The sequence below is a fragment of the Corvus cornix genome, chromosome 8, assembly GCF_000738735.6.
Source record: "Corvus cornix cornix isolate S_Up_H32 chromosome 8, ASM73873v5, whole genome shotgun sequence".
NCBI classification, from domain to species: Eukaryota; Metazoa; Chordata; class Aves; order Passeriformes; family Corvidae; genus Corvus; species Corvus cornix.
This window is the reverse complement of record NC_046338.1, coordinates 15,740,123-15,766,792: the sequence shown is the minus strand read 5'-3', so window position 1 is coordinate 15,766,792 and position 26,670 is coordinate 15,740,123. Positions and strand designations below refer to the sequence as shown.

Here is a 26,670-nt window from a genome sequence, read left to right as displayed (position 1 = left end):
GTTTATGGAATACTTCAAGAGATCTGGAAAATCTCACTCTTTTCCTGATAAGTGGTTAACTTAGGCATGAGATAATGGTTTACGATTTTGACACTTTATTCCCTCCAGAAAGACCAAAGCCCAAAGAAGGCAACCAGCTGGCCCAGTCTACCCCAACAGAGCGCCAAGTTCTATGATACTTGGGAGATGCTACGTACATGTATGTAACTCCATACCAAGATGTCGTCGAGCACGAAAAGATGAGAAAAAAAATCGTAATTCAACTTCTGGCCCAAAAAAACCCCCAAAACCCACCACAACTTGGTATCGGGGAGACATTTCTAAGCCTTGGTTCAGCCCCGTCGCTGCGCCTCACTACGCGCCGACCTCTCTCCCTCAGCAGCTCCTCACCCGCACGGCGGGACGGGCGGGACGGGCGCTCTCCGGGCCTCGGGACTGGGGGAACAGGAGGGATGGGCGCTCTCCGCCCCTCAGAGCAGCGGGACAGGAGGGACGGGCGCTCTCTGGGCCTTGGGACTGGAAGAACTGGAGGGATGGGCGCTCTCCGCCCCTCAGAGCGGCGGGACGGGCGGCCCCGGCCCCTCCCCATCGGGAGCGATCGCGGCGGGCGGCGGAGGCGGTGTCGGGGCGGTGAGTGTGGCGGCGCCGGCCGGGGCGGAGGTGCTGCCCTCGGCGCCTCTCTCTGCCGAGCGCCTGCGGCGGAGGCGGCTCCCAGCCCGAGCTCGGGGTGGCCGCGCTTGTTGTCCCGCGGAGCGGCCGGGCCGGGCCCGAGGAACCCCCGCGCTGACCGCGGGGCCTGTGGGTGAGGGCGGGCGGTGCTGGTGCCCGGCAGCTTCCGGCCTCCCCAGCTCTGTGCTGCACACGGGAAGTGCTGCAGGCTGAAGACACGCGAGGGTGGGAGCGTAAGTGCAACACAGAGTGGCAAAATGGTAGAGCTGCTCTACGAGGGGGAAAAAAGTATGAGAAAACCCCACAACCTCGTCCCTCTCCTTAATCCATATGGTAAAATTTATTTCTCCGCACACAGTTTGCTCCATTCCTTGTAGATTATGGAAGAAGAAAGGACAAAATGTTGACTACTATGATATATCTTTCTCATACAGCAGGTTTTAAGTTTAGTGCCCTTGCCCAACTTCCCTGAGTACAGTGATTTTGACAACAGTTCTCTTGGCCCAGTAAGCCATCTGTTGCTTATAGATGGTAGGAAAAAAGTTCTGGAGAGGCCTCTACTGGTAAGCTGGCACCTTCTCTTTCTCCAAGGCTTTCATCCTCTAGACAGTAAGAGACAGTCCTTCAAAGGCTTTACAGCATTTAGCTAAGGTGTAACATTTTCCAGGTTTGCATATCCAAAAAATACTAAGCACAACACAAACATAATAGGGATTATATTTACATTATAACACTGTTGTGGTGGCAGACAGGCTTTCAGTGTTTCTAGTAAAGTTTGTCACTTGTAAAATGAGACTATTTGTTATGTGAAAAAATGCAGCAGCTTAAGCGGTCTAACCAAAAGTTGTTGAAGCTCTGTGACATGGTTTTTATAGAGATGGAATAACTGAAACTAAAAAATGAAGGAACAGCAGCATTTGGCCTTTTGTTTCAAAGGAGAATAATCAACTAATTACAAAATTTTAACATTTCATAAAATGCCCCAGAGGTTCAGCAGCATCCCAAGGTCAGAGTGCTGTATGATCAGGAGGTTGGGCAGTTGTGAAGGGAGCAGAAGAGCCTACAGCTCAGAGATTGTATCTGTGCTGGAGCAGTTATAAAGCACAGCATGAACTAAATAATTGTTAGTACAGAGATGTATTCATATACTTCCCATTACAAAGTCCAACTGTATCTTCCAGTCTAGTTTAAGTCACCAAACCTGAGTTTCAACCCCATTAGCAACCAGAATGTGTCTTCCTACTAGTCCCACTAAAAAAACATTTACTGCACTGACCTTTCTGGTAGCCTTGCTTGCTTCTCACTCCCCTAAAAATACAGAAAGCTGCAAGAGTAGTCATTTGTTATCCCTTTTCCTCTAACATGTTAATTTTCCTGTTTTCTCTACGGATATGCAAGCCTGAATCCCAGGAGGACTGACTACATGAATGCTTCAGAGCACTGAAAATTAAATGGGATGAAAAGAATTCCTAATTTAATTTCTGAGTTTAGCAGACATGACTCTTGGCCAAAAAGTTGATGTCTGGCTCCAAAACTGAAAAAAGAAACATTAATAAGACTAAGAAAGAAATTAATATTACCTTTAATTCCCCCACAAAGATCAGTGCATTTTCTGTGTTTGAGGAACCTGACAAATTTTGGAGAGTTGAAACGGGGTTTGCAGTACTTCTGTAGCTGCCCAGCATTGTGTAACTTCACTGATCTGGAAGAAACTTTGTATCCCAATGATAAAAACTTAGCTTAGGACATTATAAACCATCTCACTGATGTGCCTTACACGTACTTGGTTGTGCTAAAACACATACAGGGGTAATCATTGAGAGCGCATCCTAGAAGTAACAGGAAATAATTCTCTTTAGCCTGTGGTATGTCTTAACATGCCATATAAAATTATAGTGGGAATGTGTGTGTTTGGAAAAAATGAGTGGGCCTTGCTTCTTCTTTTTTTTTTTTTTTTTTTTTTTGAGATCAGTGTGTGGTAGAGTATCTGGTTATATTAAGGAGGCCTTTCCCTTTACATCCTAGAGTAGCTTAAGTGGAGGCACTCAGTTACAGATGAGGGAAGAGGCATTTTTAGAAATAAAAAAAAGTCATAAAAGTATTTTATAGGAGGCTTTTTCATTTAATGGCCAGTAGTCTTGTCTTTTGGTTCTGAACAAATGCTGTTCAGTTTTCACTGGAAAAGTGTCACAAAGATAGAAACGGTGGGAGAAGTGTTACATGCCAATGTCCCTTCTTACAGAGCCTGTTGAGCAAAGTCTTTTCCATTATGTTCCTCATAAAGTTTTCACAGTTTCTACATTTCTCTGGTATTAAAAGTGGTTATAATTTTTTCTTCAGGTATTTTAGGTGCTTGCAGAGATTGACCACGCCACAGTTATACAGGTCTGCTGCTGCTCATGCCGTGGGGCACTTTTGTATGATTGCCTTGTATCGAACAATGGGTCTGTTTTTCCGTGCACCATGGCGCTAATGCTGGAAATATTTACAACAGTCAATAATTTTTCTTACAAAACTTTCAAGTTAGTTTTGCATGTAAGGCTTGCAAGTTTTTTATTTAATTTTTCTATTTCTCAATACAAAATGAAACAGGCAAAGATATGCATATTTGTCTCTCTCAGCTAAATAACTACTGCAAGTGTTCAGAGCGGGCTGCAAGAGTAATGCTGTCGTTGGTCTGACCCTGGGGAATAGCACCATTGTCATGGTCATGTTTTAAGATAGTATCATTATGTTACACAAGTAGTTTTTGTAAGCTTAAACAAGGAGAGAAATAGAGACCTTCATAATCTTCTTGATTTTGCATAGTTGTTCCCAAAGATAACCTTGAATATGCTAAGTGGTATTATTAGAAGTCACTTAAACTGGATTTTCAGGTCTTTTAAAAACACATGTGTTTCTTCTATGTCTTTCAGAGTATCTGCTGATTAGTGTCAAAGATTTAATTGTTGTTTACTTTTGTTAGTCCTCAGCCTAGCAGAGTTTCTTCTTGTAAATGAACATCAACTGTTTACTTGCAGATTGCTAAATACTGTGGGATTATGGGGGTATTTTTGAAGGTCTAATTGAGTTAGCCACAACTCAGTACTGTGTGAGAAAGACCCTAATTTCAGAAGTGAGACTGAGTTTGTAGCACTGGATTAAGAGAAAGGCAAACTCAGCAGACTTTTAAAACTTATTCAATGAGGCATCTTTGGCCATTTCTATTAATTAATAAGTGTAAAAGACACTTTCTTGTTGGACTAAAAGCATTCTTAATGAAAACATAATATTTTATTGTGGTATTAATTTAACTTTTTTCTTTCTGTTTGCGAGGCTTGCATGGTATTATTTTAAGAGACAATGTCATTCCTTTGTTTCTAATAAAAATAGTATTTTTCTGTTGTTCTCTTCTTCTTCTCAGGTAGTCAAATCAGGGTGGAACAGGAGTTATATAGCCTTTAATGAGTAAACTATGGAAAACAAAGTTAATAATTATAATGCTATGGCTACTGTGTTTCTGACCTAGATTTGTGAGTTACAGATTTCTAACACACTCCAGTCATTGTGGCAATGTCATCTAATATTTATGTTTTAAAATGTCTTCTGGAAATAGTTGCCTGAAGTACCAATTCTTACTTCTTTTTTTATAGTTATTAATTAACAGGACACATTTTCTCCAGTCAGTGAATGATCTGTTACTCTACAGAGAATGTATTTTCTAGCTGTTTTCAGCCATGGGAGATATTTAATGTTTGCCAAGGCACTGTGACAAAACTTAGTGCAGTTACATAATGTGCATAGGCCTCCCTCTCCAGTGTGACTGGTGATCTTAATTATCCTGATTTCAGCATACCTGATTTGAAATGACTTGGAAATGGAGACCAGTTTTAAAGATGTGTAACTTCTTAAAAATTCATCTCTTTTTCTATTCTGTCTATATTGGCAAGTTTAATAGCAATTTTTATTACACAAACACATTTTCACTAGAATTCTAACAGACTTTGAAGCTTGAATTTCATTTAGTCTTAGTTGCTATTCAAAGAAAAGAAGATCAGTGTTGTCAAATAAAGAAACCTTCCTTTGAGATGACATTCAGAAACATCTTGCAGCCCTGTCAGTTAGAGAGCATCATCCTCTATGCTTACAGCTGTGCTGAGGTAGTAATTTACTAGCGCTTACTTAATTGGAACAAAATCACTGGAGGGAAGAGGAGAGGATCTTATCTTAAAATTGCTTAGTGATGTGTAGGAACTCATTCCTAGAATCTGTAAGGTTTTTCAGGTCACTTATTTATTATGCAGGCATGTTTCTTGCTTCACGAAACTTCTGTTGCCGTGGCATTAGAACATGCCAGCTAAGAACAGATTTGCTTTCCAGATCCATCAAACATTCAGCCTCTGCAGTAAGTATTCCTTCAGCTTCATAGAGAAAACCATTTCATGCAGTATTTTAGAGATGCACTAATTTTGCAATGTTGCAAATATATATGCATTAGCTGTGTTTTCTTTATTCCTTGTTATAGATAAAAACATTTACTATTAAAAACAAAATAAGATATTTGAATCAGTCAAATATTAACCACACTAGCGTAACAGAATTTGGTGATTATTGCTTTGTGTATACTTTTCAGTCTTTAAAGCCACATCTAGCACATATCACATCAGAAAGATTGCCTAGCTTTTAGAGAGAAGCTTGAGATACAGGAGACAGGTTCAGTCTCAGCTTTATCACAGGCTTTTGGTAAGACAATTTATTTCTTTTTACCTCAGTTTTCCTTTAATGATATGAGAGTAATGTTGCTTCTTGATGCTGCAATAACAAGGGGTCTATAAGTACCTCAAACTTAATTTTATATATAGAATCTTCTCAGTTTCCCATCTTAACTGCTTGTAAGATTGTGTAACTTCATTTTAAGTCGTCCAGTTTTGTTGAGAGAAAACAGCTTTGAAACATGGCAGGCAGTTGGAGGTGACGCTCTGCGTTCCATATAGAACACTGGAATGTAAATTGTGTTCCCAGTTCATCTAGTCAGCAAATTGGGTCAACTAAGGCACATACCAGATCCTTCAGAACAGATGCTTGAATCATTGTACTGGACAGTTGTAACATATTTTGTCCATATGAAAAGTTTCTTTTAGTGTGCAAGCCACTTTGCAGGTCAGCTTTGCCTGAGTCAGTTTTTCATATGCTGTATGTATTTCTATTGTATTTAATTGAGTTGGATATTCACATTAAATGTCCTCAAATGTGTTTTGATTTTTTTTAATTTTTATTTTTCTTAAGATGTTGGCTTAAGTTGTAGCTTTTGACATTGAATTCTACAATTTATTTATGTACCATGTAAGAGTATTTGCTTCCAATATTATTAAACTTATTGCCATTCAATTTCATTACAAGTTTCTCTGTATTAAGCATAAAGATAAATACAAGCAGCACCTGGCTTTCTATCAGGTGCTTCCCTTGTTAGGAAGTGTTAGGGAAAGCAGAAGGTCAGTTAGAGCTTGATGAAGACCTAGCTCTCCTGCGTAACACCCATCTTTGACTCATGGAAATCCTAGCCCTGCACCTAGAGATTATCAGGTGATGACATAACTGGGCTGAAAGAAAAAAAAACTTTTAACATTTGTCATGACCTTCTGGGAAAAAGAAGGCCATTGAAGGTTTCATTTTAAAATCTCAGTTAATTAGTTGGCTTCCCCAAAGTAGTGAGGTTCACCTGAACCCCACTGTAAACTGAATCTGTGAAAACCTGAAAACTAAAGTAGGTCCTGCTATTCTGTTTTAAAACTAGTTCCAAGGCACAAGAAAGAAAGAAACAGAAAGACTTGTATTGTTGAATATTTAAACTTATATAGTATGGAACAGTAAGGCGAAGGCTTATTCTATTGTCAATACATTTTTAGCTAGGGAAGGTTACTCAGTGCAGTTAAGATTTATATTATAGTTAATTATAAAAGTCCTGCAGTTGATAAGCCTTTAGCTTTTAGCAAATTGAAGCAATTTAAGAAGAAGTAGTCCATGGAACAAATTTACTCATGGCAGCATACAGAATTCTCATTGTTAATTAGCAGGATTCAAGGTGAGTCTTACTCCTTCCACTACAAGAAGTAGTGTAGCATGTAAAAAAAGATGTGTGTGTGTGTGTCTTAGTGTAAGTAGTACTGTGTTGTTTGTATTTTTAAAAGTACAGCCAAACATTAATCGTATTTACCAAGACATCCACTGTAAAACTGGGTTACTCTTCTAAAAAATATGTGTGTTTAAAAACAAATGCAATACAGATTACCTAGTCAGGATTTTCCCTTAACTCCCTCTTGTTCTATGTTAAAAAATCTGACTTGACCTGTCTAGTTATCTTAAATGTTTTCTTCCTGAGGACAAATAAGAGGTGTCCTGGTTTTGATTCCTCTGGTGTTCATGTCACACAGATGAGGTCAGAATCAGATCTGTTGAGAAGACATAGGAGCAGAGAAGTATCTGTATAATTTTATAGCTTCCCATTCTTCCTATCACAATGTATGTGGTGGCTTCATAACTGTAAGCAGGTTGAGTGCAAACATGGACCTGCTGCATACTGCGTCTAATGGAAGTCATTTCCATGGACTCAAAGTTGAAACTTGAGTGTAATGGTAATGCAGACATTTTCTTGGAGTGTGGTGGCTAGAATATGGTTTTTTAATCTTTCTGGTAGTAATACCACAGCTGGCAGTGGTTAAAGTAACTACAAATCAGTAGCTTGACTCAAAGAAACAGGAGTGTCTGGGGTGCTGAGTGACTATGTAATTTCTATGTAATTTTTTTTGGTATCAAGCTAGTTTGCAAAGATAGATATGAACTTACACTTTTTTTGTTTGCACATAGAAATAAATTTGGTTTTCTTTTTCCTAACTTCCTTTCCATTTTTAGCTTAAAAATATCACAATTGTCAGTAGGTTTTTCTCTGCCTCTGTATAGAGTAGTCATTGCAAACCTATTTTACAGAAGTTTTCCAATACCTTAATTGAAGGTCTGAATATACAGCAAAAATATGTTCTGATGTGGTTTTGGTGTGCTCTAAGGTAGATACTTTAAAGTTTTAAAAATCTGAATGAAAATAGGAAATGTCTGTGCTATTTTCCTCTTATGCATGAATTTAACAAATAAAATTACATTGCAAATGCATGCTTTCCAAACTGGATTGAGCAGGAATTGGACTAGAAATAGCACAGTCTTTAAGCTGTTAGCGTATCATAGAAAAGAAAAAGAAAGTATGTACGCTGTTTTTTTTTTTTTAAGGTCATCTTTTAAAGTTTTTGAGCTAAATTATGCCCCTCCTCCATCCTTGCTAAAAGTTTAGTGGATTTAGATAATGATGAATGAGAATTTAGGACGTTTTTGTGTATTTTCTTGTTAGTCTGAATTCAAGCTATTATGGAAGCTTTAATGAAAGAACATGTCTATAATTTTGTGTAACTACTGAATTCAGCTAGCAACAGTATATTTGAGAAAGCATGAATGAGGTTTTTCATGCAGAATCCAACAATATCATACATTGTCTTTCTTAACAAAACCCTTCTGTCTATATTTTGATCTTGCAGACAATGCCATTCAGACACAAAAATACAAGACGAATTGAAGGCCTTGATAGCAATGTGTGGTAAGTAAGAGGAAAATATCTTCAAATTTCAGAAAAATGTCCTTGGCTGATGTATTTTCTTTCAAGAAGATAATTATTGCCAATAATAAGATGCATGGCAGTTGCTATCTCTGCTGGAATATATTTGGCACCTGTTCAGAAGCAGCGAATGAAATTCAATTAAAGGTATGATTAGTTGTTATTTTTGAGCTCTAAGTATTAGGCTTGGGCTTCTCTTCATCTATTAAACCACATAAGACAAGTTTAACTCATGGGTGGTAGTATAGCTGATTTTCAAATTTAAATGGTAATTCTGTTGAGTAATGTATTTCAGTTACACCTGATTTGTGCTTACCAAGCAAGTCAGATTTTTTTTTAAAAGCCATTATACTTGTCTTTGTAATTTAGCTCATTATTTTTAATACATCTTTTTCTAGGTATTGGTCTTAAAGCACTGTTGCCATCACTGATAAATATGGAATTTTCTTAGTTGGTGAAAACATTATTTTGGGCTTACATTAGTTGTTTATGTGTGTTGTATTAGTTGTGTGTACATGTATACAAGGTGTTTTGATTATTCAGCCTCAAGCTAATTTTTAGCAATTTGTATTCATTTTTGACAGAACTGTGATGCTATGTGGGGAGGGTTATGATGGGGGGAGGGTTGTTTTGTTTTTTAAATCCTGTTAACATTTTGGTAGGGAGGAAAGAGTAAAATGTAAAGCTGACCTGTGAAGGGAGGAAGGAAAAATTGTTCAAGGATCCTGCAGGCTACTAGGAACAGTTAATAAGCAGCTGGAAACAGTCTGTTGCCTAAAATTACTTAAAAATAGCACTCCAAGGTGACTGGGTAGTTTAAATGACACCTTCAGATGGCTGAATTTAACCTTTAAGACATTTAATGTGCCTGGTATTCCGTTTCTGCCTATATCCAGAGTAACTGTGTATGCATGTGCACATCTGAGCACACTTCTGCTGGCAGAAAAGTTATTCTGTAGATGCAGAACATAAACCTTTTCTTGGGTGCCCTCTGACTCCTGTGGTCACTTACCATTATTTCAGCCCTCAGCTCTCCACGTGAGCACTCTACTTAAACCCGTTCCCACTGCTGTAAATTTGGCAAACTGAAATACTTTTTTTTGCCTTTTAATGATAATGAATTAAAAGATAATTTTATCTGGTATGTTAACTTTAAGATGTTTTTCCCTCCAGGGTTGAATTTACAAAAGTGGCAGCAGATCCCTCAATTGTTAATCTCGGTCAAGGCCTTCCTGATATATCCCCTCCCAGCTACGTTAAAGAAGAGCTGGCAAAGGTAGCAGCAGTTGACAGACTGAACCAATACACCCGAGGCTTTGTAAGTATTGTGGAACTCGAGAGCCAAGTTCAGTGGAAAATGTGCTACAGGGAAAAAAAATTGACTTTAAGTTAGTTTTATCTGTAGATCATAGTGTTATATCCCAAATTAAGTTGATCTTAGTAGCCTTATCTGTTACTATTGAAATTCCTCTGTGTAGGCTTCTTCAAGGCAGAATCCTTCAGCAAGAGCAAAATGGTAGAGCAGATGTGGGATAGACTGTCTCTGAGGAGTTGATTCTGTTTAAAGAGTGTAGGTTATACATTTACCTCTGATTTTGGTCAGTGTAAACATGAATCAGACAGTACAATGGGAGAATGAGAAAGAAATACTTGATACCACTTGGGACAGCACCTCTAGGATCAAGAAGAGATTCACCAACAGAACTTAGTAAGTTTCAGTGGAAACTAGGAAGGGATGAAAACAGGAAGTTTTTGCCCCTGGAATATATTCATTACCCATTCTGTAAGCTGGCTTGTAGAGTTTGTGTCTTGAGCCAGGTGTGAATATGTGGCATTTATCATTGTCCAGTGCAGGGTATTCCAGTGGACTATCACTGTTTCAGTATGACCACTTCCTTGTTTAGTTTGTCTGTATTCTGTTTTGTGATAAACTGTATTGCCCAAATGAGAATCATGTCAGGACTGCTACATGACCCTAAGGACTCTATCTAATATTTTTCTAGCTGACCATGTTATGCAACAGGGGCAAAAGAGCACAGTAGGCCAGCACCTGTGTTGGTAGTTCTGGCACCACTGTGTGCATATTCCAACATAACTTTTTGCCTGTTCTCTGAGAGTCTGCATGCATTAGAAGTGGCAGGGAGCAGTGGTGGCCAGCCCTTTCCTAAAGGACAAGCTCTCGCAGTGAGCAGAGTGGAAGTCTGGGCAGCCAGGCCCCAGGGAGCAAGGCATGCCCAGAGGTACTGGCTGAGGCAGCCCAGCTCACCTGAGATCAAGCCAGGAGTCAATCCACAGGTCAGACCCAGCAATGCTAACCACAGCCAGACATGACCCAGTCATCACTGGGCAGCTCCAGGGTGACACGGCAGGTCTGAGGTTAAGCTACAAAATCAACAGGGACCTTTAGCTATGTACAAAGAGTCTCTGCAAGTGTGAGATACGTACATAGAGATAGACAAACACATAATAAAAGAATAAAGCAATTATTTTATGTCAGATACACACAAAGGATATCCTGAATTAAGTGAACTTCTGGGCTAAGCATTAGTATGTTTATCACCCACAATAAGATATCTGAAAAGTCTTTTCTCACCAAGCAGACAAGGTTTTGGAGGAGCCTTGGCACAGTGGAAAAGGTTACAGATAACATAGGCTGCAGTCTTGTCTGGCTGCTGTACTTTAACAGACTTTACCAGCTACTGAGAAGAACATTAACTCTATCTCAGCTGAAACCAGGTCAAGTCTACCTTCTGAGAAATATTTACAGACTGATTCTCTAAAACTATTTGCAAATCAAGCATAAATATAATTTTCCTAACACATGCAATTATTCAGTATTTATTCCTGTCATTTTGTTCTTTATATCTAAATGGTTTGATAATTCCCATGATAATTATTAATGTTGACAGATATATTATACTGCAGATAGTAATTAAAGAGGAATTTTTACTAATGTTCCCATCTTCAACCTTTGTACTTCGTATTTGTGGTAGCACACGTGGGAGGGATGAGAATGAATGATGCCGATCCATCTGATAATTGAGCCATTGTCTCAGCTAACTTGGAGCTCTCAATGACTGTAGGGCTGTAGAGTGGCCTGATGTGGCTTGGGTGCTGCAGCATTCCTGTCTTGCTGACGGGCTCATGGCAAGAAATGGCTGTCATTTGAATCAGCAATGACTTGTAAGCCTTAATTTATGGTAATGTTTTTGTTTACAGAAGATGCACGATTTAATGCCTTGTGTGTTGAGGTATAATGTTCAATATTTGAGAGGATTTTTGTTACATAGTTACATTTTCTCAAGGAGCTGTTTTCTATTTCGACCAGGTATCCCAAAAGAAAAAGATCTTTAAAGTAAGAATCCTGCAGTTTTCCTGAATAAACAGAATTTTGCCTTCTTATTTCCATATTGTATATGATCTTTGTTGCACGTTTGTTTTCTTGTTCTTTGCACATTTTGAGGAGAGTATGTTAACTGCCATGTCCCTGGAGGGGACTCTGAGATTTGGGGTGTGACTATATGAATAAATATTTTGATCACAAGTGCTGTTTATCAGCCATATATAAATAAAATAAAAAGATCTCCCTTGCACCAAATACTTTTAGTTGAAAGATAAGGAAGGAAACAAAAGGAGCCGAAAGAGACTCAGAAGGAGGTGAGGGTGAATTGGTGTCAGAGTATTCCCGTCTCTCCTCCTGTTTCTTGTCCTTGCTCTGCTATAGGCTACCTGGACCTACTCCGAGATGTGATAATACAAAAGAAATTAAAAAGCACCAGATAGAAAAATAATTTCCTAGTAGATACAAATAAATTGAAAACACTCTCCTAGTGTGCAAAAGTTCAAGCCCTGATACCTGTTAACAGCCATTAACACTGTTGTATTTTTGTATTTCACAATATAATAGTTTGATACATGTGGAAAAAAGTCGAAACACAGGCTTTATACATTGTCAGGAACACACCAATCAGTTACTTTTTTTTTGTTTTGAACAGGGACATCCATCACTGGTGAAAGCCTTGTCTCAAGTGTACGAGCGGGTTTGTGGAAGAAAGATAGATCCTCTCACAGATATCCTGGTGACTGTGGGAGCTTATGGATCTCTCTTTAGTACAATACAGGCACTAATTGAAGAGGGAGATGAAGTAAGTTATTATTGGAAGTATTCACATATACTCGCAGACATGAGACTCTTTCTCTTTTTCTTACTTGTCCACTTCTAAATATAAGTTAATGTTGGGGCTTCTTTCTGTCCCCATTAGTTTGATTTTTTATAGTTGTACATCTAATTTATGGTTTCTGAAGCTGTGATTAGGAGACTATCCTTTGGATGTCTTCCTATCATTCATCAACTTACAAATACGTTTTTTTCCACATGTAGGATATCTGTGGCAGTTTCTTTATCGCTGTTACTGTTAGGTGACACAATACACACTAATTTCTTATTTGAGAAAATGTGGGCTGTTGTCTGCAACAGACAACTAAGGGTGGCACAAAGAATTGTTGGTGTTTGGGTAACCATTGTGTATCAGGCTCTGTTTTGGGCCATTGCATGGTAGCAGCATGAATAGCAGAAAGGCTTGTTAGTTTACTGTACTAGCTGTGATGACTCAGCCCATCACTATGTCCGCCTTTTTGACAATGATAATAAAAGTCATTTTACAGAAATATTTCTGTCCATAGTGGACAAAACCTTTTTGTATTTTGCTTTCAGTGTTTTGTTTGTTTCACTTGTATATTGTATTCTCATCTTGCTTTTCTATTGCTCTGATAGTCACTTCTCTTTTGTTTGGAATAGTTCTATTAGCCTTTGTTTTTGGTGGGGTTTTTTGTTTGTTTTATTTTCCTATTGTCTAGCCTTTTTGCAGTTTTTATTGAATTTGTCCTCTTTCTTTACCTGAGAATTTTTGTCTGATAAAATTTGAGGACTTAACTGTTCTTCTGAGATTTCTAGATACTTGGAAATCTTGGCATTTCATGGGCAGAATTAGAGCAGCTCTGCTGTGGTTCAGTAATTTGCCATTGCTATTTCCCATCTTTGCATCTTTACCTTGCACCTTCAAATCTGTGTGTAGGACTCAAACATTCTTCTTATTATAACTCAACAGTTGTAATGTGAAACTATAGAAGAACAGCCTGTGTATGTTGTCAAAAATGCGTAGTGCTTATCATACTTAGCCTGAGGGCATTATTGTGTTATACTCTGAAAGGAGGAATATTCTGCAATGTTATAACATTACATCTGGAGTGCCAGAAACATTATCAAGTTATACCACCAAGGTAAATGTAGAAATATGATGGTATCATGCATGGTAAACTCTTTGTTTCTGATACTGATGATTTTCATTTCAGGTAATAATAATAGAGCCATTTTATGACTGTTATGAGCCAATGGTAAAGATGGCGGGTGCAAAGCCTGTTTTTATCCCACTAAGATGTGTGAGTAACTTTTAAAAAACTACTGATTATATAAACTTTCTCATCCATATTCAGTACAGTTTAATGAACACCTTCTATGTGATGCTTTTCTGTATTGTTTTTCATCATTTCAAATTACGTAAAAATGAGATCGATTGCTATAGTGCAAGTCTGAGACAATGATAATCCAAAACAGATTATTTTATTAGTGTTGGAGAAGGTGCAACAATATTTCTTATTTGCTTTAATTTGTGCATTCTGAAAGCTGATTAAAATTGCTTTCTTCAGTTTTCAGTGGAAATTATGGAAGGGGGATCACATATCAGTTCAATTCTTCTGTCAGTCGGTTTTCAAAAGATTTGGTTTCTGATCCCTTCAGCAGAATGACAGAATACAGTTTCTTTTCCAAAATATGCTTGCTAAATAAGGACTGATCGTGCAGTAGACATATTTGCTATACATACAAGAATCACTGTTTCCTTTATTGTTAAAAAGGCTGCGAGTTGTGAACTTGTACAGCTGGCATTATGCCCACAGCTTGCAAGGATTGTTCTGGATGCAAACTGTGCCTTGTGCAACTGGCAGCCTTGCTTGGGAAGGGCTCTTTGGGCAGGACTATTGTAGGAATGTGTCGTGGTTTGAAGCTGGCTAAGTGCAAGGCACCCACGAAAAAACTATCTACTTATTTTCTTTTGCTATAGCTGAGCAGAGGAGGGGGAATTGAAAACTTCATTTTCATGAGTTGAGATAAAGATTATTGAAAAAAAAACCCCACCCACTTTAAGGCAAAACAGGTTCAAAACTTAAACAGTATAAAGAAGATTATTAACAGAATTAAAAGTAAAAAGGGTAATGAGAACCAAAGCAAATCTTCAGAACACCTTTCTTTCCCAGTCCCTCCCTCTTTTCCCTTACCGTGCAAGGGAAAAAACATGGGGTTTTGGTCAGTATTTCACTTCTTAAAAATCTTTCTTCAGTATGCTTAAGGAAAAGAGTTTCTTCCACTGTGCCGTGGGATCCTTCCCATGGGAGATAGTTCTCTGTGAACTTTTCTAGCATGGTTTTAGCTTCCACAAGCAGCAGTCCCACCTGAACCTGCTGCAATGTGAATTCTTCCCACAGGCCAAGCAGTCTTCCCTTAACTGCCTAGCGTGGGTCATTTTAGTTCATGAGGTTTAGTCTTTTAAGGATGAGCTGTTCTAGTTTGGAAGCGAAGGCTCTCTTCCTCTATCTCTAAAAGCAAGGGTCATCTCTCCCTGTTTGAGTTCCTCACTAGATTACAGCTTTTCAGCATCCACGCACTCCAGCGTGAGTACTCTTCTTCACGGGCTGCGCATGGATCTCTGCACCCCTCCACGCACCTCATGAATTATAGGGAAACAGTTTGTTGTATTATCATCCTCACCATGGCTTGCAGGAGAATCTCAGCTCCGGTGCTTGGAGCACCTCCTCCCTCTCCTTTTTTTCACTGGCCACGGTGCTGCCATGTTGGTTTTCCTCACGTGTCCTCACTTTTCCTTTCTCTCTGACTTGGAAGAAAGTTGGTGTCTGTAAGTTGTAGTTGAGAGGTTGATCTCATCTGGGCTCCGCATTGGGGAATTGCTCGCCACGTCTCTCGCTGCTGCCCATGTGGTCCCTGCCGGCACCACCAGAGTGGCTCTGGCCTCAGAAGGGCCCTGGCCATGTGGTCCCGGCCCTCGGAGGGCCCCAGCCGTGCGGTCCAGGCCTCAGGAAAGCCCCAGCTGCACAGCCCCTGCCGGGATGGGTCCTGGCAGCTGCCTCACCACCCCTCAGGAAAAGAAAAGAGAGCTTCCCATGGTTTTTCCTTTCTTAAATATGTCATCACAGAAGCGTTACCAACTTGTCTAATTCGGCTAGTAACCTGCCCATTGTCAGAGCCTTCAGCAACCGGCTCTGTGCCAGACATAGAAGTTTCAAGCAGCTTTTTGTCCGTCCCCACCAAAAACCAGGCTATGTTAAACCAACACAGAACACCATGAAATCAGAATGACACAGAGTGACAAAACCTCCGGGGCTATAGTGGGACTAGGTGAGACTGTTCCTCTGGATGCCCACCTTCTAGGGATGTTTTGAATGACAGGGCACCTCCAAGTATTTTCTGTTTCACACCCGTGTTTTCAGTCTGGCCCTCTCCCAGTCATTGCAGGTGTCAGAAGGGTAGTGTAGCCATGCTCCCGTGTTCTCTGTACCACTGGCCCAAACTTCTTCTCCATTCATAATACCTCAGGGACACTTGTGCTGTGTAGTATATAAATCCCAAAGCCTCAGTCGTGCAGATTTTTAACTCTTTGGCCATTTTCATTAGTTCAAGGAGGAGGAAAAGACCTTGAATCTCCAGTGGTGATCAGTCTTTCCAGTCAACCAGGCACACACTTGCTCTACTGTCTGGCAAGGCTGTAAACTCTCCTGACCTTGTGACTGGGCTTTCTGCATTACACGCTGTAATAATCAGCAGGTGTGCAGTGAGATCCTGGAAACCAATTCCTGCTGGGGCCTTAAGACAGTCAGTGGCCAGGAGAAGACAGCCACTGTCATAACAGTTTACCTTGCTCTTAGCCTCCCTGCCTGTTCCTAGCAAGACAAATTGGATAGGTTGTCACATATGTTTATGAAAGTGTTGAAGGGTGGTAAGTTGAGCACCTCTCTTTAGGCTGCAACATGTATTAAAGTAATGTATAAACTTATTGTAGTTTTGGGGTTTGTGTTTTCTTTTTTTAGAAAAATGATGGAAACTCTGCATCTAGTGCTGATTGGGTCTTAGATCCTGCTGAACTTGCAAATAAATTTAATTCCAAAACAAAAGCAATTATTCTGAATACCCCACACAACCCTATAGGCAAGGTAAGAGTCCTGCTTTAACACCACTTTAATTTCAAAGATTGCCTTAAATCCTGTGATTAATGCATTGTCCCTTACTTTTTCTGTATCCCAGGTGTTTACCCGAGAAGAGCTCCAAGTAATAGCTGATCTCTGTATTAAACATGACGCCCTGTGCATCAGCGATGAGGTGTATGAATGGCTGGTGTATAAAGGGAATAACCACATTAAAATAGGTACTGATTTTTTGTGGCATCTTAGAAGTGGTTGTGGAATGATGCTGTGAATTTGTCTCCCAAGGATAATGCTTGCTGGAAGAACCTCAAAATTCAAGCTTTGAGTATTTTTCAGTGTTCGGGTTCTAAGGATGAGAGCCTTAGAACTGAACTAAAAAAGTCCAAAACTTTTTTAAAAAGTACTTTAAAGAATAATTTCCAAATAGAATTTCCAAAGCTCTTAAGTGACTTTGGAGCAGATATCCATAGAAACCAGTGGGAGTGATGCTTGTAAGTCAGTTATGATCATATAAATTTGCCATCCCTATTCAGTTACTTTGTTGGCCATGACAAGTATAGCTGCTGGTACTGTATGTGTATTGGACAGTGCTTTGCTGAAGAGCTAGTAGAAGGAACAGGAATTAGAACTTCCTTCTCAAAGCTTTGTAGAGATAATCAGTGAGGGAAATGAACAACAGGGAACACAATTATTTTTGCTCCACTAATTATAAAAACTAAAAAATAGTATATAGGTCATTGTGGAGATAGTGCATGAGCACTGTCCCTCTGAAGTGCAGAGACAGGGTTAAATAATGGCCATTGAATTCAGTGAAGTAAGTCACTGCAAGTGCAGTATGAAAGCCTGTTGAATCTTCAGGCAGTGTTGCTACAGGGGTAAAGCGCCACTGCAAGAAAAAAACAGAAAAACAAATAGTGGTGTTATGTTCCTGATCCTCTTGTTCTACTTGATCCAAGTTTCACTGAAGTTACTCTAATCACTCCCACTGTCTCAGAACAATTTAATCTGGTGCAGGTTACTGAAGTCCTTTCCTTACTTGAACACCAGTTCTATAATGTTGCAGCTGTGCATTTCTGTGAAAGTTTCTAGTGTGCTGGCCTTGAGTTGGCTCTGCTGATGTATTTGAAAAGTCCAAAACTTCCTTCTCATGTGTACAGATGTTTTGTTTCTGATGGTAGCATCTTGCATGAACTACCTGTTCTGATGTACTTACTGTTGTATTGAAGGTACATTTCAGTCGTGTGCAACAGAGGCATGTAGTTGAGATTAAACAATGAAATCAAGACGTAAGTATAAATTAGACGTGAAAGGACTTGCCTTTTTTCCTGGCTCTGCCACTGGTTGAATGCTTTTCTTCTATGCTTCAATTCCGTGTTTGTAGAGTGGCAATAAAAGAAACTATCCATTGATGGGGGCTACATTATTGTAAAAAGAGATTCTTATGAATAGAAAGAAAATTATATCTAAATGATCTTGCAATAGTTGTTAACTCAGCTGCACAGTTGCTGATCATCCAGCTGCAGTACACTGAGTCTGTTTTGAGGATGACCTAATTCCATGGCTGTTGTGGTTGCCTTGATAGTGATTCCTTCTTGAGACCTTCAGACATGGAAGAAGGAAAAGGTTTTGGGTACATTAATGTGACAGTAATCTGAGTCACTGGATCCTGACAAGTTACCTAACAGTAACTGATGTGTCCCCGTTGTAAAGTGAAGTCAGTTAAAGATTTCTACATGGGCTTAGCAGGTGTTTTGTGGCCTTAGCATTTCATACAAGGCTGTCTTCAGAATCAAAATCTCTGTGTGTGGTGTAAGGTAATCCATTTTCAGCAGCAGCAGGGCCAAACGTAGTCAGTTACTATTCATCTTATGGACAACTAGCGAATTCTTAAGATTCAGTAACTCCATTGTCATCAGCATCTTAATGCTTCAAACCAAAACATTTCCAGTAGAACAAAAGGCATTCTGTAATTTAGCATAAAATGTAAAAATACTGTATAAAGAAAAAGCAAATTAAAGCCTAAGAAGTTAATCAACTAGGTTTAGGTACATGTTCTCTAACAGATCCCATGACATTATCTTTAACTTTAGTGTTAAAAATACTCTAGAACTTTCAGGGTTAACACTATAAACAATAACATTATTTCAGTGAAAGAAACAAGACCTGGGTTTTTTTTACTTAAGTTTCTCATATTTCCTAGTATTTTTAAGTCTACAAAAAAAATCAATAAAAAATGAGTGTGTTACTTCACTATTTATAAACTCTTGTGTTTCCATAATAACCTCTACATATTCTATCCAATGCAGTGACACTTGTTTTGTGGGAGATACAAAATGGATATTGCGTCAATTTACAGGATCTGATAGTGGTTCCTTGATACAATTTAGCAGTGGTTGCTAGCCACAGATCATAAAATTAGTACAGTCTTTGTGCTGTCACTGAAGCAGTTTTCTGTAGCGTAGAACACTTCATCATATTTCTCATCATCTGACTTCTGTAAAAACGTGGACTTCCTCTGCATAATGATTAGGGTTGCACTGACAGATTTAGAGATTGCACCTCATAACTGAGGATTCTGAACAAGCCACTCAACAAGCTAAGTGCCATCCCAGGTAACAGGCTTATTATATGTGTTAGTTTGCACTTCATTAGTTTTTAAATTGTAGTCAGACTTGGTTATGGTGTCATATGATGTCATATGATGTCATATATGGTTGCCATAGGGCATAGAGAAATTACCCTCTCGATTTTTGTTTTCAAAAGCAATGGAGCTGCTTCTTTCTCTGTGCCCTTGTACTGCTGCTATTGTTTGAAATGCTGTCACATTCTATCTCCAAGGTTGAATTCCTGTGACTGTGAGGCAAAACAGACTTGCTGGAGGCCACTAGCTTTGAAAGCCAATTCTTTTTGCAGTCTGTGAGAGCTAGTTTGGGTGCCTTTAGGAAGTGACCTATATTCTTGGCCTAGCTTGGTAGAAGACACATCTGTTCAAACGCCCTTTTTCTTTTCAAGGTCACACAGTAGCTGAGTATGGGTAGGGTAATAGGAAAATCAGTTTCTTTCATGCTGTTCAGTTTTCTTCTTGGTAAGTTTGCTCAAAAAATTGCAATACATGTTTTCAAATAACTGAAAGACTTATACCATGTCTAATGCTGATAACTGCTGCAAAAACTTCCTTGTGAAGTTCAGTGGTTTCGTTTGGAAAATCTTTGTTCATTGGTCTCGCTAGAGAGAGGATTTAGCAACTGACAGATTCATTGGTAGTGGTTCTAGTATACAAATGAGGTGAAGACACATGTTGGTGACTACTGCAATTGCAACCTTGTCTAACTTTGTGTCTCAGACTTGTGTGTGTCTAGATTTATCTGTTTCTCTTGAAATTAAGTTAGAGTCCAAGTAGAGCTTTGCAGAAGCTGTATACAGAAAAATATTTGCAAACTACAGGAAGAGACCTTTGCTCTGTCATCTCCTTGGAAAAGAAACAAAGGATTTTGGTCTCCTACCAGATACAACTGCAAAGACAGAGACAGGCCTCTGTGGGTCCCTTAATACTTACAGATATTTTAGCTAACTGCTATTGTCAGTCAGTCTCAAGCCTGTTCAAATTGTACAATACAGCATAATTTATTTACTTTGCTAGTTTTCTGATGTTCTTTTGTTTGGTTCTGGGTTAGAAGTCTTAGAAGTTTTTTCTTTTTCTGATGTCTGAGACAGCCAATGACACTGAACTGGACAATTCTAGTAAGGTGGGTTGCAGTGCCTGAGTGAATGCTGTGTATAGTGCTGTTATCAGGCATCAGAAATAAACTGTCCTGAGGTGAATGGGTAGCCACTCCTTAGGTCATATCTTTCTTATGGATAATTATGCATTTTTGCTGAGGATAACTAATATGTAGTTTTCAAACTGTACCTCTTATTTTCTGTCTCTTCTTTCTCCTTTCGTTAATCTGTACCTTTTTTTTTTCATGCTAAAAAAGCACTGGCCCATATATCCTTTCTCATTTGTTACAATTGCTATCATTTTAGAATATTCTTGTTGTTTGCTTAAGATGCTGCAATGAACATACAGCTCTGAGCTAGGGACAGTGTAGTTCTTCAAACTGCATGGAATATATGAGTGCACCTGTACCAAATTAATTTTATTTTATGTACAGCTACGTTGCCAGGTATGTGGGAAAGAACAGTAACCATAGGAAGTGCTGGGAAAACATACAGTGTAACTGGCTGGAAGGTAAGGGGAATCAATATAAATGAGTTAAGTTACATAAATAAGAGAATACATTTATTACTCTAAAAATGCCTCTGTTTTTATGACCTGAGTTCTGAAAGCTTCTGGCAAATCTCCATGTCTCCAAAATGTGACAATACCATTCAGTTGGAGCAATTACCTATCTTTAACACCCATGTCTTAATTATCTTCTTGTCTCTTGCGAGCATAAATTACTAAAAAAACCACCACAGTACGATTTGTTCAAAATCAGTAAAGATTCTTGGAGAAAACATGGATATTATGATATTTTGAGTTCCCAGTTTTCCCATCTTGACTTTTAAATATGTATCAGAAAGTAAACAAAAAATATTTAACTATTTGACAACTAAATTCTTCTTCATCACTTGTGTTCAAACTAAACCACAGCATATATGATTCAGTAGTGAGCTTTTGTTTTATGTCCAAACTGGCTTTGACACAGGAGCTTAAGAGATGGAGAGGTTCTAAACTGATTAGAAATAACATTCCTAATAAATGCTCAGTTTGATTTCTAACCCTTGTTATATGAAGAGTTAAAAGTTTGCTCAGCATCCTATCATGGATAGGGATAAGGGAAACTATAACTGTTGTCTCAAATCCACATTTTTTAAAGGTATCATATACCAAACTTTGTGTAAACCAGCTCTTTTTAACATTATTTATCAAAAGAAATTCTTAAAATAGAAAAACTCGAGGCATTGGCTAATTTTTTAGGATTTTTTACCTTTTAGTAGCACCACTGCCGTAAGTATAATATATGCATGCTTTCCTCCCTTAGCTTGGTTGGTCCATTGGTCCTGAGTACCTGATTAAGCATTTGCAAGTTGTTCACCAAAATACACTATATACTTGCCCAACTCCATTACAGGTAGGTACAGATGGGGCAGAGGAGGTTGTTTTCTGGTGTAAGAAAGCTGTTGGCCTCACTGTAATAAAACAATAATCACAACAATGAATTTTTAGTTGTCCAAATACATATTCTGGGGTATAAGAAGAGGAAAAAAATTTGATCAGCTCACCAGACATTTAAAAAAACCCAACAGTCTTGCAGATTCTTTCATCTTTTGCCTACAAACTACTTCTTGCATAAAACATGACAATCTTAGTGGTTTCCTAGCAAATACAAATGAAAGTTCTGTCTACTAGTGTGTAGTATTCTATGGTACATTATTATCAAAAATTTAAATTGAACTTTAATTCAGATTGTAAACCCTTGTGTCAAGGACTCTGACTTCTGTATATGATAGGGCCTAGCAAAAGGTTGGGTGTTCTGGATGTTGCCAAAGCACAAAGTAACAAACAGATTACAGATGTAGCTTGTGTGATTTGTGTGCTGATATGCTTAATAAGGGCCAGAAGAAAAATCCACATGATTTCAGTAGGAAGTGTGTGAGTGTCTGTGAGTTTACTGAGTGTTCACAAGTACTTTGGACCTTATGTTTCCAGGAGGCTTTGGCACAAGCATTTTGGATAGACTATAAGCGCATGGATGACCCAGACTGCTATTTTTACTCACTGTCTCGAGAGCTGGAAAGCAAGCGTGATCGGATGGCTCAGCTACTGAAAGAGGCTGGACTAAAGCCTGTCATTCCAGATGGAGGATACTTTATGATTGTTGATGTTTCTACATTAAGTCAGTATAAAATTTATTAAAGAGTGTGTGGAAAGTAAATTTGATTTATCTGAAAGCACAGATTTCATTTTAAACTATATTCTCATTTCATGTGTGGATAACGTTGCCAGGTGTGCTAACTGAGATTGAAATTTTCAGTTTCACCTTAGCTGGTAAGGTGGATTTTATGAGCTTCAGCAAAGAATTTGTGATCCTAACTTCTGTCCATGTCTTGCAAAGCTTTGACAAGTTTTTAGAGAGGCTAAAGGAGGTAGATAAACATTTTTATTTTCAAAATGTCTGTGATTATGAAAATGTTTGAGAGGCAAGCACCTGGATAATATCTTGAGTTTATACCATTTGTATTTTCCTCTTTCTGGTCTTTTTTTGTTTCTTTCTTTGTTTTTCTTAATCTGAAGTCATACCCTAAAGGCTTTTTGAAGCATTCTGATCTCTAAACACTGTAAAATGCTACTACAATTTATAAGCCTTTTGAAAATTCAGGTTATGGGAACTTCAGAGGAAGAATTCCCACAGGGGAAGGTTTTTTTAGTTCCACATTTTTTCACTAACTGGTCTACATGTGACTTGTCATTCAGACAAATGTTTAAACACAGCAGGATCTCACAGTTTGATCATGTGTCAGAAAGTTTTAGGTACTCTGGTTTCACAGATGAGAAAACTGCATTTTCAGGGAGTATTGCTGTCCATGCAATAAATGCACTCTTCACTACCCTCCATAGCCCTGATCCCCCAATAGCCCAGACTTCAGGACTTCTTGGAATATTGCTTTCTTCCAAGCTGCATATCTGAATTTGCTCTGGATGGAAAACAAGTGCTCAGATCAGAATGGAAAGGTTTGATCTGTTGGCCTATTTTACCTCTTATAGTATAATTTAAAAATTAGATATTAAAATAAAAACATATATCTTCATTCTTAAGTATTAACTGTAATAAAATGCTGTTAATGAATGCCTTCCCATTGGAGTCTAGGAAATCTTACAACATACTTGTTTTAAATTTAGATGTGGATCTCTCTGATGTAAATGAGAAACAACCTTATGATTACAAATTTGTCAAATGGATGATAACATCTAAGGTAAGACATCTTAGTCATACTGTAGTTTTAGAAATGCTTTTCTATTGAAAGCAAGAGCAGTGCAACTGTAGTTATTAAATAACGTTGTAGAGATGTTTCATTCAAAATATTTGGTGTTGCTGATAATGGTATGACTAAAATATTGCTAAATATGTTGAAAATGTACGCTGTAGTTTGTGCTACATCCCAGCATTTTTCTTTCAGCACACGTGTTAGTTGTACAGAAGTACCTCTGTAATATTTTGCCTAAGAAAAGTAATTTGAATTTAGTAAGGCCTAGCTAGTGCATACAAAACTGAACCTTGTCTTTCCCTCGTGTTGGGAGGGAGAGTTCTAGAAATAGAACAGTAAAATCATCATGCTTAAACCAGATTTTTTGTACACATTTAAATAAGCAAATGCTATTTCTGTTTTATGTTTCAGAAGCTATCAGCAATTCCTCTTTCAGCATTCTGTGGTCCTGAGACAAAGAAACAGTTTGAAAAATATATACGTTTTTGCTTCATTAAGGTAAACTTGCGTTCTGAAAATCAATGCAGTACAGAAATCTGCAAGAGACTGACTTGTTACATTTTTCCTGGGATCTCTTGTATTGAACGTTTTTAGGAACAGAAAGCTTGGTGTAAAATTCAGCAATTGTGTAAAATTCTTCAATTGTCTTTTTGCTGAGAGACTTTACACCATCAGTGTGGGTGGCATGGCTGAGAAGGGCAACTGCAGAAAACAACTGGATGGGTACCCCATTTTTAATTTACTGTATTGATTTTTAAAAACATTCTTGACCAGTGGTGACAGTAAAAATTATTGAGACAGGTAAGCTGTCAATTAATGTGATATCTATAATCCAGAGCAGAGAAAACCGTATAGCAGAGTATGTGCCCCATGCCCATTCAGTGTCCAACAGCAAAAGCTCGCTTGCTTGAAAATAAAGAGTTTAACACGAGCTTCAAATTACAAAAGAAAACATGTTTTTCTGTGAATTGGCTGATTTTTGCCATTTTGTGAGCACCTTCTTTGCACATATTCTTCCCACTGTTACGTCTGTTCTTGAAAAGACTGAAAGACTTTGGGGACAGGTACATAAACTTTGATAAGCCCAAAGCTCTAAGATGTTTCCCAATTGTTCTGTGACAGAGCCAGCATAATGGAACATGTGCAAACCCTGAACTGTTCTGTGTAAAGATGAGAGCCTTAGCCTGAACCAGGCTTTTTTTTCCCTTTTGTTACTTACTTCTTTTGATGAGGTGTGAAGTCTGTGATGTAAACTGAACCAGTAACAACCAGGATGAAACTTACTGGTTGTACACGTGGCTGATAAACAGCACTAATTATTTCAAGTTAGGCTACCTTTATGACTCACCAGGCTGGAGGCAAGCTACGCAGTTTGGAGGGGTTATGTTTAAGTAGTTCACAGCATAACATGGTTGCGTGGAGATTAAAAAATCCCAACTGTACTCACAGGGATTAGGAAAGTGTGCTAGCACGTCTCCAAACCAGAGCTGCCAAATTACATCACTGCATTAATGCCACGAATTTATGTAAGTATTGCTTTCATTAAATGGGATAGTATGAATGCTGAGATGACATCTTTTAAATATATCTAATAAATACTTTCACGGAATCAGCATTGAATTCTTCGTGTAGTCCAGATTTCTACCTAGTAACTGTCAATGAAAAAGTGGCTAACAGGATATTTACAGGATGCAACTGAAACAACCAAATACTGATTTGAGATGATATAATCATGACTGACTCTTTTTAAGAAATCCATACTTGCAGTAATAGTGTTGTTCCTTGTTTTGCAGAAGGACAGCACACTAGATGCAGCTGAAGTGATCCTGAAGAACTGGAATAAACAGACAGGCTGATTTTTCTTATTAGCTTTTCCATATGGTATAACTATCTAATAGTAGGGATTTTTTACTGGAAATTTAAGAACAAATTACTTAATACAGTACAGAATTAATATGACATTGTAAATAACTTTTTGCTGCCACCTGCTGAGGAGTTAAAACGATTTACAGAAATAGGTGTAATGCAAGTCAGAGGTATTTTTCAGTCTTTTAGAAATAACTTGCTTTTCTCTTAAAGAAACCCCAATGGGATTAATTTCTTTTACTGAAAGAAAAGATTTATAGGACTCTGTGTAAAATAAATAAATAAATGATATAGGTATTTTAAAACTTACAAGTAAAAAAGGGGAGGTGTTTTTGGTATGAGATAGCATGGGAACTAGAGAGAGACTTACAAACATTGTACTTTGTGAAACCAAAAAACCTACAGTAGAGGAAGATTAAGACATGGGTCATATTAGATACTTGCAGTGACTTTCTACATACCTGTCTACCTACTCTTGTCTGCAGAAATTGCATCAGTTTAAATAAAGTGAAAAGTGCTAAGTTACATAATTACTATTTTATTTTCCACAATAGTCATGTGTGGTGTTCTGAAAGTAGTCAGTCCTCAATAAAATTATAAAAGTAGCATCTAGAATAGGAATTCTATTTACTTATGTCTACCTATATATTTATTACATGGATGGATCTACAAAGCAAACTATAGAAGACTTTGCTTTAGAGGCTCCTTTACAATCAGATGTACAGTGACATAATTAATTGCGTCATTCTTTTTCTTTCCATGTTACAACACTGGCAATTTCACAGCACACTTACTTCAAACTCTTTAGATCTAGGGGTCCATGGAGGTGAGCCTAATGCTGTTCTATGGAGCTCAACTAGCTTGATTTCAAGCACAGTAGATAAAGGAATTGTTTCAAAAGAAGTCAATATGGAGAATTCCTTTCTAGCTGCCACCTTTTTCACTTCTTTCTGCAATCTTTTAATCTGTAGATTAAAATCTGGGTTTCCAGGCAGGCGACTTTTTAAGGCTGTGTGCTTTGTCCTCCATGATCTTTCTATGTTCTTCTCACAGGCTGTCCTGGTTTCTGAGGGGATAGAGTTAATTTTCTTCTCAATACCTAGTACAGTGCTGTGTTTTGGATTCAGTGTGGGAATAATGTTGATAACTCACTGATTTTTTTGGTTGTTGCTAAGTTGCATTTATCATAAATCAAGGACTTTTTTTGTGTCTCCTGCTCTGCCAGTGAGGAGGTGCAAAAAATGAAAAAAAGCTGT

General features: G+C 38.3%; 1 protein-coding gene across 10 annotated transcripts; it reads left to right on the top strand.

Moving 5' to 3' along the window:
* Positions 1–437: 437 nt before the first annotated feature.
* On the top strand, positions 438–26,019 carry KYAT3 (kynurenine aminotransferase 3). Of its 10 annotated transcripts, XM_039556041.1 has the most exons (15): positions 438–630; positions 4,953–5,053; positions 8,229–8,287; positions 9,479–9,623; positions 12,301–12,450; positions 13,658–13,744; positions 16,463–16,585; positions 16,677–16,797; positions 20,731–20,807; positions 21,604–21,693; positions 22,272–22,458; positions 23,463–23,536; positions 23,960–24,046; positions 24,998–25,074; positions 25,342–26,019. In XM_039556041.1, exons 1-14 carry the CDS (start codon positions 453–455, stop codon positions 25,058–25,060), a joined length of 1,542 nt encoding a protein of 513 aa, XP_039411975.1. In that variant the 5' UTR covers positions 438–452; the 3' UTR covers positions 25,061–25,074; positions 25,342–26,019. The 10 variants fall into 10 exon arrangements, with proteins under 10 accessions (XP_039411975.1, XP_039411974.1, XP_039411978.1 ...); XM_039556040.1 differs by lacking the exon at positions 24,998–25,074; XM_039556042.1 differs by lacking the exons at positions 4,953–5,053; positions 24,998–25,074 and adding an exon at positions 3,010–3,204 and having other exon boundaries at positions 607–630.
* Positions 26,020–26,670: the final 651 nt, after the last annotated feature.